At 43.1% G+C, this 17,096-nt stretch overlaps 1 protein-coding gene across 8 annotated transcripts in view; it reads right to left on the bottom strand.

Annotated features, from left to right (window-relative positions):
- Window positions 1-3,938: 3,938 nt before the first annotated feature.
- Window positions 3,939-17,096, bottom strand: part of CCDC62 (coiled-coil domain containing 62) — a 34,991-nt gene continuing 21,833 nt past the window's right edge. For all 8 annotated transcript variants that reach the window (XM_074356525.1, XM_074356528.1, XM_074356526.1 and 5 more), the window contains 4 exons: window positions 14,954-15,110; window positions 12,404-12,529; window positions 5,454-5,547; window positions 3,939-4,743 (listed from right to left, as the gene is read on the bottom strand). In XM_074356525.1, the coding sequence (XP_074212626.1) occupies window positions 5,494-5,547; window positions 12,404-12,529; window positions 14,954-15,110 (337 nt within the window). In that variant the 3' untranslated portion in view covers window positions 3,939-4,743; window positions 5,454-5,493. The remainder of the gene's footprint in view (window positions 4,744-5,453; window positions 5,548-12,403; window positions 12,530-14,953; window positions 15,111-17,096) is intronic.

The following is a 17,096-nucleotide window of genomic DNA, read 5'->3' on the forward strand; positions in this document are numbered from 1 at the left end:
CCCCGGAGGAGGAGCCGCCGGCCGCCCCGCCCCCGAGCCCCGCCCCTGCCGCGGGGGGCGCCCGCCACCCCCGACCCCGCCCCCGGCCAGGCGGGGCCCAGGCCCCCCAGCCCCTCCACGGCCCTGGCGTGGGAGCGAAAAACCCGTCCCTCCTCCGTCCTCGCGAGCTGGGGCGCCGACCAGCCCCTTCCCCACCACATCCTCCACCCGGACTCACTAAGTCCTGTCCACCCAAGGCCAGGATCCGGGTAATTGGAGAAAACTCGGGCCTCAATGAATCTGGCCAATGGAAGCACAACTAGACATTTTTTCTTTCCTTTTTAAAAGTCCTATGTTAGTTTATGTGTCAAATGCATACAGTTGAGCTGTCCACCCTTTGTGCGTCTAACGTGACTGCAGCTGTTAGCTGGGCTGTGGGGTGAGTTTTCAGAGACCGCAGGCTCCGCACGCGGACTCCTTGCCAAAGCTGAGGAACAGTATTAGGAAGAGGAGAGTGAGGGCTGGGACGGCGGGCAGACGGATCTGAACAAAACACAGAGCTGGGCCATCAAAGTGCATGGCAGAGATGCCACAGGAGGTGGTGTGAGACTTTAAAAAACATTATTATTGGTTTGCCTTTTAAATTATCCATCACAAGACTGAAGTTAAAAAATCACAGTTCTCCCAAATGTATGCTCTTAAATGGTTATTTTCTTTCTGCTGTCATCAGCTTTCCTCTCAGAATACAGGTGTGAAATCACCCAATACAGGTGCTCAGGACTCCCCTTGAAGAGGGAGGATGATGCCTGCATAACCCTGAACGTTGTCCCCACAACTCTTTCTGTAACCTCGCTGGTTCCTCACTGCCTAGACCCAGAATTGACACTGGGAACTTGAAAGACGTCTTTGACAAGGCTCTCCTCTCACTCATCTAAGAGAGGAATTAACTTCGCTTTATCTAATTCCAATCACTGAAAGCCTTTTTTTTTTTTTTACCAGAACTACAATAGAATAACAATAGCTAATACTTACTGAATGCTGATTATATACTAGGCCTGGGGCCAGACCCTGTACATGTATTATTTCATTTTTAACCCTCAGCGCCCTAGTCAACAGCTGTGGTGGAATAAAGACCGCAATAAAGGGCCTGTAGGTTCCAGACCAGCTGTTTCTCAGACTCCTTTTTCCGCAGCCAACAAAAACACTTACCCTGTGAACTTCACACTTAATTGTGCCTTCTTGTAAACCAGGCAACCCCCCTGGGTCTAGAGTGTCTGCCACAGGGACTTAATATCAGCAACCAACTACCACTCCTTTCTTTTTTAAAAAATAAAATTACATCTTATTTTAATGGAGGCACTAAGGATTGAACCCAGGACCTCGTGCGTGCTAAGCATGCTCCCTACCACTGAGCTACACCCACTCCCCTACTGCTCTTCGTAATAATGGTTTATCACTATGCCAGGTACTGTGCTCAGCCTTGTCGGGATCCAGGGCCCTTTGCTAAAGCATCTCAAACGATTTGTCATCTATCTGTCTCTAGGTAAGTTTTGAACTGCTAGAGGGCAAGGACCACCCTGCCTTACTCAGTTTTATACTCTCAGAGCCTAGCGAGGTGTCTGGTGCATTAGTAATGAAGGTGTTGAAAAAGTGAGTGAACACCCCCCCCCCCCCATAATTTGGCACACTTCAACATGCGGCTTAGAATGATAGAAGAGCATCCTGGGGACATAAGGATACAAGTTTCCTCAACCTTCATTGTCAGATTCATCTCTTAAACATCTTCAGGCAGGAGATCTGGTTCTAGGACTGGTTCTGTCACTGATTGGCTGAGATCCTTCTTGTCATCAGAATCAGGGTGCCATTTTGGTGTATCTCCAGGGCTGTTTAATGCTTTCTCCAGGCCATGACAAGGGCAAAGCACTTGGGATACGAATTAGACCTGATTTCAAGGAAAACCCAAGAAGACAAAAAATAGAGTTTACATCACTGGGCTAACTAAAATAATAGTGTTGCAATCCCCATACTGCCTCATTGACACGTGTGTATGATCTGGCCCCAGCCTCTTTTTCCAGCTTCATCTTGCTCCATCCTAGTCTGTCAGGTCCCAAAATGTGTCACGCTCCTTACCACCTCAGGGCCTTTGCACATGCTGTTACTATTGTCTGGAATGCTCTTCCTCTTCCTGTTTGCTGGTTAGCATGTACTCATCTTTCAGCTTAGTTCAGACATCACTTCCTCAGGGAAGCCTACCCTGAACCCTCCCCTTTGAACTATGTCCCTGTTATATGCTGACCATGGTAGCTCAAAGCTTTATTTCTTGCATTTACCAGTTTTTCCTGAACTACTTGTGATTATTTGTTTAAGATCTGTCTTCTCCACTAGACTGTAAACAAAGATTGAGTCTGCTTTGCTCACTGCTGGGTCTCCAGTGACCAGCAAAGCCATACTTAGTGTGCAAATTATTTTGCCTTTTTTTGGTTAGATCTCTTAAGTATGCATTTGGCTGAGAACCCAGAAATCATCATTTACAGGACTGATTAATGTGCTCTCTTCATTTGATAAACTCTCAAAGACCATTCTGGTTTTTAACCTACTTTGTCAGCAGTGGTCCTGATTAATGTGTCTGGTTTCTTAATCTGATCTTACTCACTGTTCTCTATCACGTATGCAGTTTTTGCTAAGACGATTCTGTTTAAGGCTTAGAATATGAACCTTCCTGAAATGGACCCTAACATCGTCATCCCACGGCTCAAGAGAAAACAGACGTGCATGACTTTGAAACAGCCACAAAGCTACGGGTATCTAACCAGAGAAGAAAAATCTCAGGTCAAAGCCACCAGGAAAAACTCCAGGGTCTGTTAGCCACACAAGGTTCCACACCTGAGCCATGTTCCTGAAATGAACCAATGTTACCCCACAGAGCCTCTCAATCCCACATATCCAATTAGCACTTTTTAGGTAAAACTGTTTTTAAGTGTTTATGTATTATCTTGACTCAGAATTTCTCTCTTTTGGGGTATTTCTATTTCTGTTTAATAGATCTGTTCACAGACTCTAAAAATACACTTACGTCAGTCTCTTTTGACGGTTGAGATCATTTCTGGCAGGCAAATTATAGCACAGTTTAGTTGCCTCCTCTTAAGATGAAAGAATGTTGATGACAAAATAGAAAGGCTAAAATCTAGTTTTATCTTGCAACTCTTTCAAACATACTGAGGCTGTCTCTCCTTAGCAGAAACTGCTCACATATTTAAATGGCTTAGGCTGAGGTAGATCGACTGATAACATGAAAGTTTCCACTGTTGAACCTCAAGTGCTGTAGTTCACAAGAATGTGGAAGGGCAAGAACAGGTGCCGAAGGTAGTATAACCCAATGAGCTAAAACACGTTTAGCCACAAAATAAATTCGGAGTTTTAAAAAATCCTTTGGTTCCCTGCAATGGTTCTACTTAGCACCTAATCAGTGTTCTCTAGGCAGGTTGACAGGTAGCCATGAACCTATCATAAAGAGGAGGAGAAAATTTAACATTTCGTTTCTCAGACTGGAAGTCAGCCTCTCCAGGGACATTTTGGGTTTCCAGCTTGGAGGCAGTAGTTCAGAATCGACTGTATCTTTCTCAGTCTTGCTTTGTACAAACCAGCCTAGCCTGGGAGAGAAAGCAAGCATTTATAAAGAAGGCAGCCAAACGTCACCCAATTTCTCTTTTCAGCACCCTAATTAAAAAGGCTGGATGGGGTGGCTCCCCCACTCTAATGAAAATCATTTCTGAAGTAGCACTGAAACCTTTTAACAAAGGGGCATTTATGTAGCACAGTAGAACCTTGATATCTGCAGTGCTTTAAAAAAAATTACATCCCCCTTTCCTCAGGAAATTAACTTGCCAGGTTTGGTTTCAAGAGACTAACTTTCCTTATTTCACCCCTGTGTAATAAAAAGAAACCAAAGACAATTATTTTTATTATTAAAAATATTTTTTATTGACTGAAGCTGATCCATTCTCTTAGAAGGGACAGAGAGGCACATAGTATATTCCTTAAAAAATTAAATTAATTTACAAGTTAAAATAGAAGTGTTTTAGTCTTTAACGATAAAAAAAAATGCACATAAAACTTGATCCTCCAGCAAGCTTTTGCTTGTGTAAGTTGACAGGACTACCACTGACTCAGACAAGATGGGCTCCACTCAGCTTTTGGGACAGAAGGACCTCAACTGTCAGTAACCCGGGAGACAGTTTCCAGTTAAAAATATTTGATATCATATCATTTTATGCCTATTTACACAGCAAAGTCCAGGGCCAAAACCACAGGAGGACATTATTTCTCATATATTTGTTGCTGACTCTGATAGGCTACTGGTTTATAATTTAAATATAATGCACAGGTTTTTTTTTTTAAATCAGACAGTTAAAATAGCATTTTATAAGCAGGGATTCTCTATTTGATGTTCACACTTTTAAAGAGCTCCTCTGGTATTTAACTGTAGTCTGCATCTTTACGGATAATATTTTTTCTCTCTCAGCATAATCCCAAGTTTACGTATTATATACATAACATACAAGAAGGTCTAATTTCTTACACAGTGAAAATGGTTAACCTGAAAACAAACAAAATATAGATGTTTGACAATTAACTTTCAGTTTCTGCTCCTCTTTGGTATTAGATGATGTTTATGAAGGATTACAGCCCTCTTTTTGTTTTCAAGGTTAAGTATTAGGTATGGATGTCTGCTTCCTGCCTTCTACATGGATGAGAAATCGGCTTCTGCAGGAAGGAAACAGAGTTAATAAAATCAAAATCAATGAGCACCGGACTGGATAGTGCGCTGTAAGCTCCCAGCCTCTGAAAAATTAACTGTGTGCTGATTCTCATCAACATGAGGTCATGCAAAATGTGAGGCTCAGGGAAACTTCTCAGCAAAGAGAGAGCACAGAAGACAGGGAGCCAGGCAGAGGGCTACTTAAACTCTACGCTTTCAGCGTTTTAAAGAGCTCCTGAGCTTAAATTGAAAACAACTGAAAAGATGACGCTTTTTCACTTATCAAACTGGATTCTAAAGAAACTGCGTATGAAATGAAGGTTTGACAGAAGGAAACACAAATCAAGAAAGTGCTTACTGGGCCAATACGCCTTCTTCTAAAACTTCAAACCTCATGTAAAGACTCCTTTCCAGAAAGGCATTTGGAGCACGTGCTGATACACTGTTTAGATTCCAATTTTGAAAGCTATGTGTATTCACTTCCCTAGGTTTAAAAGTCTAGGTACTGGGAACAAGAGTTTTCTGAACTGCATCTTTCTCTTACAAAGTAACTGACATTCTACTCGGATTAAATTTAGAAGGTGTGTAAATAGGTCAAGCAAAAGAGAAAGGATTACGGGTCAAACAAATGCACTGCCACGACTCTATCAGTGTTCTCAAGTTACTTATTAAACGTGAACTGAGATAAAAGGTGGGACAAGGAAAGGTGACTTACCCACGATCACAGGGAATACTGAAGGCGACAACTGTTTTCTTCAGTTACTGAGAAGTGTGTTCTTTTCAGCTGAGTCTTCTGAGACTTCTCCATTCTACAAAACAACTCCCAAATTAGTACCTATAATAGAACAACTAGAAAATGCCAAAGAAGAAATTCATAAATAGAGTGGAAATGCCTGTACAAGACCTTGGGGAATTGCTTAAACACAATGAAGTAACTTCATGCAACCACCATCCACACACCCAACAAAGAGGTACTGACTTCCTGTTCATGTGAGGGGCCCCTCCGGCTCCAGTCCCGCAGCTGGAATGCTGCTTGCTTTACCGTGTGTGTTGCGGCTAAACTGGCAGTCGGCTAACGCCCGGGTGTCACTGGCTCTTTGTCAGCCTCGTGTAGACTGTGCGGTGAGCCCTTAACGAAGACAATGATCGTCAAGAAGAACCAACAACTCTAAGTGCCACTGGAATTCATCGGAGTGCGGAGTGTGACAGAAGGCTTAGCCTTGTTAGGTTTTGGGGGAGATATTAAAAAAGAAGTAAGAGGAGGATGACACCTGCAGGGGCACCAGAAGTCTCAGGAGATGGCCATGGGCTGGAGGGGACCCCCCTTCTCAGCCTCCCCCTCCTCCCCGTGGGGCCTCCGCGCAGCCCCGTGGGGTGATTCTCGATGCTTCCAGACGTCTGTGCTCTTCACCACGCTGCTTCCTCTCGACTTGAATAGCCCTCCTATGTATTTTACAATCTGATGTATTTTACTTCATTTATTTAAAAGCATTTTCCTAAAAGGGATCACAGGCCTGATCAGCCTGCCACAAAACGGGATAGGAACCCCAACAAGGAACCCCAATGGTCTCAAATTAGTCATGAGGTCCAGCCCCGTGTCCTAGTCAGAACTCCAAATTCTGCGTCTGGCTGCGGCGGGCCCCAGTCCCACATCACAGGAACCTGCTGGGGGGGGCGGGGGGTGTGGCCGGCTGTGCTGTTTTATTCTTTCCTTTTTTCTCTATTTTTAAATTATTGGATTTTTAAAAATAGTTCACACATGAGCATGGTTTGAAAAAATTACATATGTTCTCAGTCCCCTCCCATACGTGGAGTTCCACAGGAACCGCTCAGGGTCCGCTTCTTTCCACTTAATAGTATATCCTGGAAACACTCCTGCATCCAGGGCCTTCCTCGGTGCTGTCCGCGGTAACTCCATCTGTGGACGAGCTCTTCACTCAGTTCCTTCCCGCTGGACGCCTGGATCGTTTCCTAACTCTTGCTGTTATAAAGCAACGATGCCGTGAAAAACGGGCATGCACACCTCACGTGATACACGCGCAGAGGGGCCTGAACAAGAGACGCCAAAGCGACGCTGCTCCGTCCACGGGCCAGGTCTTCTGCAGCTTTTACAAAACCTGACAGGTTCCTTGCCAGAAGGACTCAATCACTTTGCTCTCCCCCAGCAACGTATGAGAGGGCCTGTTTCAAAGGAAGGCTTCAAATGAAGGCCTGTGTCTTTAGCAACAGATACCAAAACCCCGGTGAAGCAGACACACGGGCTGCTCAGAGCTCACCCTGCTTCTTGACTGCCAAAGCTGAGAAGTTTTTACAAAACCGTTTACTTTTTCTGTCACCAGCTATACCCCGTTCAAAGGCCCAGAGCGGAGGAGTTTATACAGCGTTGCCACGTATATTTCTGTTCATTAAATTGTTTCCCCCACACCTCTGGAATCAATTAATAATCCACTGGAAAATTCACTGCACCTGAAGACAATATTTTCTCCAGCTGAATGGTATCTGACTCCAGCTGTGGGATGTTTTGCAAGAGATTCAGTCACTTTCACCCGCAAGACGGAAGGTCTGAGTGGGGTCAGATCTCTCTTCTGGATCTTTCCAGCTCGAAAATTCTCTTCAGCCAAGTTTTCACCAACCTCAAAGAGCGTGAGCATTCTTCCAGTCTATCCTTGAGTTCACTGTTCTGCCCTTTTCCTGAGCTTGTCCCGTCAGGTCCTTTCACGGTATCGACCCAGCATCCTCTGCAGCGGGCAGGGCACACGCTAGGACCCAGGAGGCCGAAGGGAGTGAGAGGGGCCCCTCGCGGCGCTGGGGGAGAGCAGAGGCCACGGATGGAACCGGCCCTCCTGCACTGCGACACTCACGCTGATGGAGACACTTACACACATGCAGCTGTGCTCGGAGGACACGCGTGAGGGAGCTACTGCTTCCATCTTAGAGAGCGATTTAACACAAAGCCCTGCGGACAGGTTGAGAGGACACCCTGTGGCCACGGTTCCGCTATGACGCTTGCTTTGAAAACGTGAGTCCATTCCCACACACCTGATGCATTAGGGAGTAACTTGGGCGTAATGTGAAGTTTGCGTTTGTTCACGAGTGATTTTGTCCACAAGAAACACTAGGTGAACTGGGCCTTGCTGTGCAGGAACACACCCCCGGATACACACCCACACCCCCGCCCCTCAAACATCCCCCGGCTCCCCAGCTTCCCTGGCGTGTGGAGCCACGTCCCTCCACACCTGCTGCTACGACGCCCCACCCCGTAGCCCTCCTCCGCCACTTCCTGACACATCACGAGCTGCAGCCTCCCCGACCTCCGATTCTACATGCAAACTTAAGGTCTTTTTCAAGGTGAAGTGCCACATTCAGGGCAAGATTTATGTATTTCTTAACTACTTAACACGTATAAAACTATCCTGCCATTTAAATTACATCCCTGTCCTTTTTTTTAAAAAAAGTGTGCCATTGATAAAGTTTTTGAGTGTTATGCTCCTAACTCCATTTTCTCCATAAACGGTGTGGTTTTTATTGTGCACTTTTGCATTGTGTGGTGATTTTTAGGAACTTGTGTGTTGCATCACAGCAGATGTAACTGTGGTTGTCAAAAAACTGAACAAGATTGTGATATAATAATACATATTCTTATTAGTGCATTAAATAGTAAGACCTAGCAGTGGGTCTAACAGTCTGTCATTCTGAGTGTCAGCATAGATGATATTTCAAGACACCCGCCATCACTGTGACATGCTGGGGAGCTGTCTTCGGGCTCCACCGATGACAGGGTCACAGGCAGTATGTACTACTATGCCTTGTTTCCTATCTTCATAATTGAAGGAAGTGCCACATGTCAATTAGAGGTTAATAGAAACAACCTTAGGTGTAATTTTTAACCCCGTCAAAGTTTACGGATCTCCTGAATTCTGTTCAACTAACTCTGATGAAAAGTCTCTGCGCAACAAATTAGTCAAGACAGAAAGCAGTTGAGTGGTGGCCGAGGCCAGGGAGGTGGGAGGGGGAGTAACTGCCAGTGTGTGCAGGCTCTTTTGGAGTGATGAAAGTGTTCTAAAATTGGACAGGGATGGTTGCTCTACTGTGAAATATACTAAAACCACCGAATTGTACACCTTTATGGGAGAACTTCAGGGTAGGTACAGTATACCTCAATAAAGCTGTTAAAAAAACCCAGCCTTACCACTACTTAAAAGTATGTTCTGCCCCCATGTAAATAAATTACTTCATTAATGTTTCAAAGAGTTTGTCAAGAAAAAACAAAACCTTCCTAGAAAATACCGTGAAGTCCATGACGGTTTCTAATTGGAAAGCTTCCGTGGCACATACGGTACAAATACTTCTAAAAGTCACTACTCTGGGAGCTCATTCTTCTTTACGGTAATCTTTGCAGCTACCTGTTGAGGCTCGTGGTAATGAGCATGTTGATTCTAGAATGGTTAACGTTCCAGGCTCAGATCATCTGTGTCTCAGGGAAACTGCCCCGCGGAACTCTGAATCTAACAAAATACCAATGTGAAGAAGAGCTAAGCAAGAAATGCCACCAGACAGTATTTCATGCAACAAGGCAAGGATGTTTGGTCTCACCGTTTCTATTCAGCGTTGATCTGAACATCTTAACCAGAGCAATAAGAGTAAGAAATAAGGCGTAAAGACTGGAAAAGGAAATTCTGTATTCACAAATGACATGATTATGTAGAAGTCCTGAGAATCCACAGAAAATCTACTAGAACAGGTGAATTTGGCAGAGGCAGTTTATAGAAGGCAATGATAGTTCTTTATGTCATCAACAAACAATCTGAGAATAAAATTTGAAATACCACATATGATGGCACCAATAAACAAAATATTCTAAATAAATCTAACAAAAGGTGAACTACTAACATGAAAACTATAAAACATGGCTGAGAGAAAAGAAGGAAGACTTAATTGGAGATACACTCTGTTGACAGATGTCAGTTCTTCCCAAGGTGATCTGTAGATTCAAAGAAATCACAATATCAAAGTATATTTTTAAAAAATTGACAAGTTGATTCTAAAATTATTACGGACCTGGCAAAGCGTGTAGAACAGGCAGAACAATTTCGCAAAAGAAGTACAAAGTGGGGGATGTGCGCACTAAGTGATTTCAGGACTCCCTGCAGAGTTACGCAACCAATACGATGCGGTACTGGTGTAAGGGGGACGACCAGGTCCGTGGAACCGACCGCAGGGTCCAGAAATAGACCCTCAATATACAGTCAGCTGATTTTCAACAAGATGCTGAAAGTAATTCAATGGAAAAAGGAAGTCTTCTCAATAAATGATGCTGGAAGCAAATATCTGTACGGAGAAAGGTGAACCTTGGGTTTTTACTTCACACCATCCACAAAATTTAAATCGAGATGAACCATAGACCTAAGCAGAACTATGAAGATAAGATGCCTCTTCAGATTTACTGGAATGGCTAAACTCAAACGCACTGACAAAACCATGGCTTGGTGCGGATGTGGAGCTCCCAGAACTCTCTGCACAGCTGGTAGGGATGTAAAATGGCACAACCACCCTGATTTGAGAGTTTATTAAAAAAAAAAATTAAATCCTGCAACTAACACTTCTAGGTATTTACCTTAGAGAAAAGAAAACATAGGTCCATTAAAAAAAAGAAAAGGCTTGTGTTCATGGCAGCTTTACTTCTAATAGTTCAAAACTGGAAACAACCCAAATATCCTATTGACAGGTGAATAACAAAGTGTGGTCTATTCCTACAGTGGGATACTAACCAGCAATAAAAAGGAGTGAAATACTGACACACGCAGCAACATGGATGAATCTCAAAGAAATCCTCCTTCAAGAAGCTCGGTAAGGACGTAACACACTCAGACTGTGTGAGTGCATTTCTGTGACGTTCCAGAAGAGGAGAAACCACTCTCTAACAACAGCAGTCAGAGCAGCCGCCGCCAAGGGTGGGGGAAAGGAAGGACTCACCGCAAAGAGCATGAGGGAGCCTTCTGGGTGATGGAAATGTCCTAGGTCTTGACTGGGATGTCGCTCACATGGGTGCAATGTGCATGTACATCAATATACATGAAAGCTAAATAAACTCACTGGACTGGTGACCTACACTAGTTCTTCATTCAGGAACAAGTACAAAGGCATTGAAGACATTCTTAGTAAAATGTCTTTATTGTATTTATTGAGGTACTGTAGATTATACCTCAATAAAGGTGATTTTAAAAGAATGGTATTTCAGTGTTTTGCAGGTCTTTTATTGTTTTAGTTTCTTTGGTCAGGGATACAAAAAAGTGTAACTCGGTGGCTTTCAAATACCTTTAACTATGCCCACAGCAAACCCAAGTGATGTACCTGGACCCTTAAAGCATCAGTTTCAAACTCTTATTTTACAGGTTAGGAAACTGGGACCCCAGGATCCTGATTTCAAGTTCAGTGTTCTTTCCACTATTTATGTCAGGCTATAAAATCTACAAAATGACTTACATCATTGCTACTGAAATGTTCCTGTGCTCAGAAAAAGCAGTTAAAATTAACATGAGAAACACTCTCCAAAGGAACGGCAGATTTAGAAAATTACTATTTTGCAATTCCTAATGAAATCATAGATATAAATCCCATTAATCAAGGAGTGCTAAATTCATTAAGCGAACTTTTGGGAAACTGCAATATAAAAGCGCAGGTTGACAGTCTCCTGAACCCCTGAGCAAGCTTGACTCTACAAGTCCGACAACCTGATACGAGGATCCTCCGGACACGACGGAACAGGAGGCAGACGGCATTGCCAACGGGGGAGTCATGCCAAAGCACACACAACACCCAAACTGATCCCGGGTCTAATCGAGTCGCTGGATCAAAATACTAGTTCACAGGAATTAAAGGGGTAGAGGAAGGCGTGAAGTAACAGTGAGGACGGAATCAGGGAGACCCAGATTGTGGGACGTTCTGCGGGATAATGACCCAATGTCTCTTCCCCAAATAAATGGCATTAAAAAACAAAGAAAGAAGAAGAAGAAAGAGAAGGAAGAAGCAAGAGAGGAGAGGAAGGAGAGAGGGACGGAGGGATGGAGAAGGTACAGGCAGTGTGACACATGGACCCCGGTTGGTTACTGACTTGAACAAACAGTAAAAAGACATTTTTGAGCTAAATGGGGAAACTGTAACATGGTCTAGTCACTAGATGACATTAAAGGATCACTGTGAGCATGGCTGGGTGTGACAGAAGTCCTTGTCTGTTAGACATGGAATGAAGTGCCCGCGAGTGACAGATGTGCCGTCTAGGATTTGCTTTAAATGCTTCCACAGGAAACATGGATGGACGGATGAAGGAGGGAAGATAACACAAACAGCGAAGTTGATGGTTATTGAAGCTCTGTGATTGTTAAGTGTTCTTTCTACTTCCGTATTTGACATTTTCTATAATAAAGTGTTTTTTTTTTTTAAATCCCCTAGAATGTATAAGCATATGCCCAGGTAATTAGAAAGAGCAAATGTGGGTGTAGTAACATCTGAGGGTGACTTTTTCTTCCTCCTTAAAAACAGCGTGGCACCCCTGCCCCTCCCCTCCAGGACAGAGAGAATCTTTCCTTCTGACTGGCATCCGAGTGCCGGCGCCCTGGGACACCCTGGGACAGGGCAGACGGGGTCAGAAGGAGAGGAACCACGTACTTTTTTGGCACCGCTGCTGAGGTTCTCAGAGCTGATGGGGAGCAGGGTGCTCAGCTCCAGGTCCGTGACCATCTGACGAGATTCCGCCAGCAAACGCTGCAGCTTACTTGTGGGAGAAAAATCGTCCTGGGAAGACAACACAGTTTTGGCGGTCATGAGACCAAGACGCATTTTTAAATGTTTACCTTTGTAAATACAGTGTAACAAGTACAAATGCTAGCTATTCATCCATAGTTCTCTGACTTTAGATAGCACGTGTCAAAGCAGGACATTAAATATGAGAATAACCAAATTCCATTTATTTCTTAGAACCGACTTGGCTAAGTAATTTGACTTAAACAGAAAACTTACTACAACAAACTAACATCCATGCGATAAAAGACTCCCAGGCATTGTTTACCTTCCTTAAATCAACTTGCCAAGGCCATGTCAAAACACTCACCAAACACAACTCAAACACTAAAGGCTTGTTAGTGTTTAACAATATGTGGAAATATGTCTTTGTTCTTGTTTAATTTTGAACTTGGGGACCTGAATTTTTAGCAGGCCAACTGCTCGCCAAAGTACCCAGACTAATTTTTTCTTTAAGAAAAGTTAATTTCTAATTTTCCATGAACAATGATCACTACTGACCTAGATCTAGAAGATGCTTAACAGATATCTGCTATGTGACTGTATCTGCGTGTGTATATGTGCACACACATGCACGCACACACACATGTGCATGGACAACGCAGGCCTGCAGCGTCACATACTACCTCAGAAAAATAGGTGCAAACACTGAAAAAGAGTCTCCCAAGAGCCAAAAAGGTAATGGCCAATATTTCCCCTCCTATTTATAACTTTTCAAAAGTTAACAGCTTTGAGGTGTAACTGACATACAATTAAGTGCACAGTCTGACAGGTAAATCTACACACTGGTGAAACCATCCCCACAGTGAACACAGGCTGTATTCATTCACCACATCTCTGCCCCTTTGGAATTCTTGCCTCTCTGAGTCCCTCTCCCCATTCCCAACTACTGATCTGCTGTCAGAGATTAGTCTGCATTTGCTAGAATTTTATATAAACACATTACAATCTCTTGTCTGTCTGGCTTCTTTCATTCAATATAATTATTGTGAGATTCACTCATGCTGTCTGTGTATAAATAGTTCATTCCTTTTCATTGCTGAGAAGTACTCCATTGTATGGATATACCACAGTTTGCTTATCTCATCACCTACTGCAGTATACTTGGGTTACTTGCAGTTCTTGAGTGAGTACAAATAAAGCTGCTTGAATATTTGTGTACAAGTCTCTGTGTGGACATAGGTTTCCATTTCTGTAGGACGGGAATAACTGAATCATATGGTAGGTGTATATTTAACTTTTAAAGAAACTACCCAGGTGTCTTCCAGGTGTGTACCGTTTACAGTCCCACCACCAGTGAATGAAAGTCCCAGTTGCTCATAAGTCTAGTCAACACTTGGTATGGTCACTTTTTAACAGAGAACCAGCACTCATCAAACACCCATTAGGGACCAGGCCCTATGCATCTCATTGAGACCAAGCAACCATGATGTTAGTATTGCACATTTGCAGGGGAAGAAACTGAGGCTCAAAGCAACTACATTAACTTGACTAAGGTCACTAAAGCAAAACAAGGATGGGAACCCAGATAGGTTTGGTTTCAAAGCCGGATTTTCCCCCAGTGGACACCAAAAGTAACTAAGTTTATTTGAACTTATTTTCTTTGTGAACGGGCTGCGATGGAGACCCCGGCTACGGTGGGGACACTGGCTCATCCACAGTAAGGACCTTGGTGTAGAAACAACCTCACCGCCTGTCAGTAGGGGGTGGACAAGCAGACTGGTTTATTCAGTCAATGGCCTGCACATCAATCCACAATCCAAAGGAAGAAGCTAGAGCCACAGGTGTCAGCATGGATGAAGCTCACAAAATACACCGCAAAAGGATGCAGGTGGCATTTTACCATTTACGTATGTTTAAGCACACACAAAACAAGAGGATGTAATGTTTAAGTATAACTTTTAAGCAGCAAAAGTGTAAAACAAGCATGGGAGCAACTTCAAGGTCAAGTGGTTACGTGGAGGGGGTGTGGGAGTGGGCAGAGGGGCACATGGACTTTATACCTTACCTGTAACATTTTATTTCTTTAACAGGTTGAAAAATAAAGCAAATATGGCAAAGTGTAAACATGTTAAGTCTGAATGTAGGTGCACAGATACATGTCATATTTTTCATTATTTTGTGCGTTTAAAATATTTTTTAATTAAAAATAGACACATCGATCACCTGGAGGACCTCAGGGACATCCTACCTGAAGCTAATCCAAAGGATGTTTAAAGAAAACAGAAGGTAAGTAACTATGACTTTGGTTAAATAATATAATTAAAGTCCTGTAATTAAAAACAAAACAAAAACAAAAACAAAATCTGAAGAAGAGCCAAAATGAAGCACACTCACCACAGGCTACGGAAGAATTAAAAGTCTGCTGGGGAGCAGTCCTGCTTGGAAAAGCTGGCTATTTCTAAGCGAAATACAAACCTTTTCACTGGGCAGCGCTGCATCTTTGTTGACTAACAAACTCTTAGACAAGTTCTGTTTTTCAGGAGAGGACTCTGTCTCCATCAGCTTCTCGTCCTCTCTTACGGCAGATTTTGAAGAACCCAAGCAGCGGGAATGCTGGATGGCAATGAGCTCACTGTGAACAATAAAACCAAATGGAAACAGGCACCTTGAAACAACATCTAACATACGTCACTAATATTCTTGTACTTGAAAGGATCACAACAGGACCAAGAAAGAAAAGTTTTTATTTTTTAATGAAGAAGCTCGAGTTAGAATAGACCATTATAGATCTTAACAGGGTTTTGCGTGTGTGTGTGCGTGTGTGTAGATGCTGGGGATGGAACCCAGGGCCTTGTGCGTGCTAAGCATGCGCTCTGTCACTGAGCTATACCCACCCCCTTGGATAGGATATTTGTGTAGAATATTATAAGTTAATGCACACTCTTTGCAGTAAGAATTAAAACTCTTCATTAAAGGGCAACTATAGAATAGAGTTGCCCTCCTTACCAGTCCCCCACCCAAAAAAACAACAAAGAAAAAGGTATGAGAAACAGAAATATCCAAAAGAGAGAGAGAAAAAATGAACATCATATAAAGTTAAACTTGTGAAGATTTTAGGTTTTTGGTTTGTGAAATTGATTCTAATGAATGGTTTTTCAAAAGTTCTGTGAAAGTAGAAGGCACTGCTGTGGGCCGTTAATTCTTCTAGGGGTGCTTGGTAATCAGGGAACAAACACGGACAGCTGAGTCTCTGGGTATGTTATTGAAGTTGGGGCTCAAAGCAGAGTTAACAGCAAAGAGGCCCCAGAACCTCCCCCCCCCCAACGAATCCTGTGACTGAGGCCAGGAGCCGCTGCGGCCTCCCCCTCTGCAGGGAGACCCCTATTTGTCCAATAGAATGGTGGTGTAAATGGGCACATTTTAGCCAGATAACAAAAGTAGGTACACAAGTTCTTATAATCTAAGGGAACACAGGAAAACATCATTATCCTTTCTACTTAATCACGTATTCGTCACGGGATACCTTGGCACGTGCCTCTGCTGGCAGGACAAGAAGTCACTTGAATTATTTCAAGCTCGAGAGGTCAAGAGGCCTTGAGAGAAAATACTGCATTTGAATTTCTTTCATACATTAATGTATGTCCACTATGCACTTAAAACTATCTGACACAAGGGGAGGGTACAGCTCAGTGGTAGAGCACAGCGTGCTCAGTATGCACGAGGTCCTGGGTTCAATCCCCAGTACCTCCATAAAAAAAACAAAAAACAAAAACAAACCAAAAGCACAGGCTTTTCCCTTAATATATGCGTGTTCGGTTCAGTAGTGAGAAATAGGAAGTCGTGCCTGACTGACACTTGCAGTTATCTAAGACGATCTTTAAAAACCAAACATGAACAGATAACATTCAGGGTAACAACCAATTTCTCTTTAGATTTTGCAGCTGACAGAGTAACTGTATGATTTTTTAAGTGACCCAGGCTACTAAAAGGGCCGAAAGATAATCCCAACAATGAAAACACTGGAAGGAAATTTTAATCCCAAATCCTAGGAAAGTCAGTGCGATAATTACAATAAAGTTCTCAACAGAGACATCATCCTTTCTGTAATCTAAGATCCAAGAGATAGGTTTTCTGTAAAAATAGCAGACACTTGTATAGCGCCCCTCGACCCCAAGAGTCAGCAATTCTAATGATAAGATGAGCCTGAATAATGCAGCAAATGCTAATATCTAATTCATGTTCTTCTCTTAAAAAAAAAAAAAAACCCAGCTGTGGGGGAGGGTGTAGCTCAGTGGTAGAGTGTGCGCTTAGCACACAGGGGGTCCTAGGTTCAATCCCCAGTGCCTCCATTTAAAAAATAAATAAATCTAATTACCCCCTTCCCTCGCCAGAACAACAAACAAACAAACAAAAACAAAACCAAACAAACCCAATTGGGTGTAGGTGGTCAAAAGGCACAAATTTCCAGTTGTAAGATAAGTAAGAACGAGGGGTGTAACAGCGCATGTTGAACATAACTGACGCTGCTGTATATTATACACAAAAGCTGTGGCAAAAGTAAAGCCCAACAGTTCTCATCACAAGGAAAAAAATACTTTTTTTCTTTTTCTTTTAGTTT

This window comes from Camelus bactrianus, chromosome 32 (genome assembly GCF_048773025.1).
Source record: "Camelus bactrianus isolate YW-2024 breed Bactrian camel chromosome 32, ASM4877302v1, whole genome shotgun sequence".
Lineage (NCBI taxonomy): Eukaryota > Metazoa > Chordata > Mammalia > Artiodactyla > Camelidae > Camelus > Camelus bactrianus.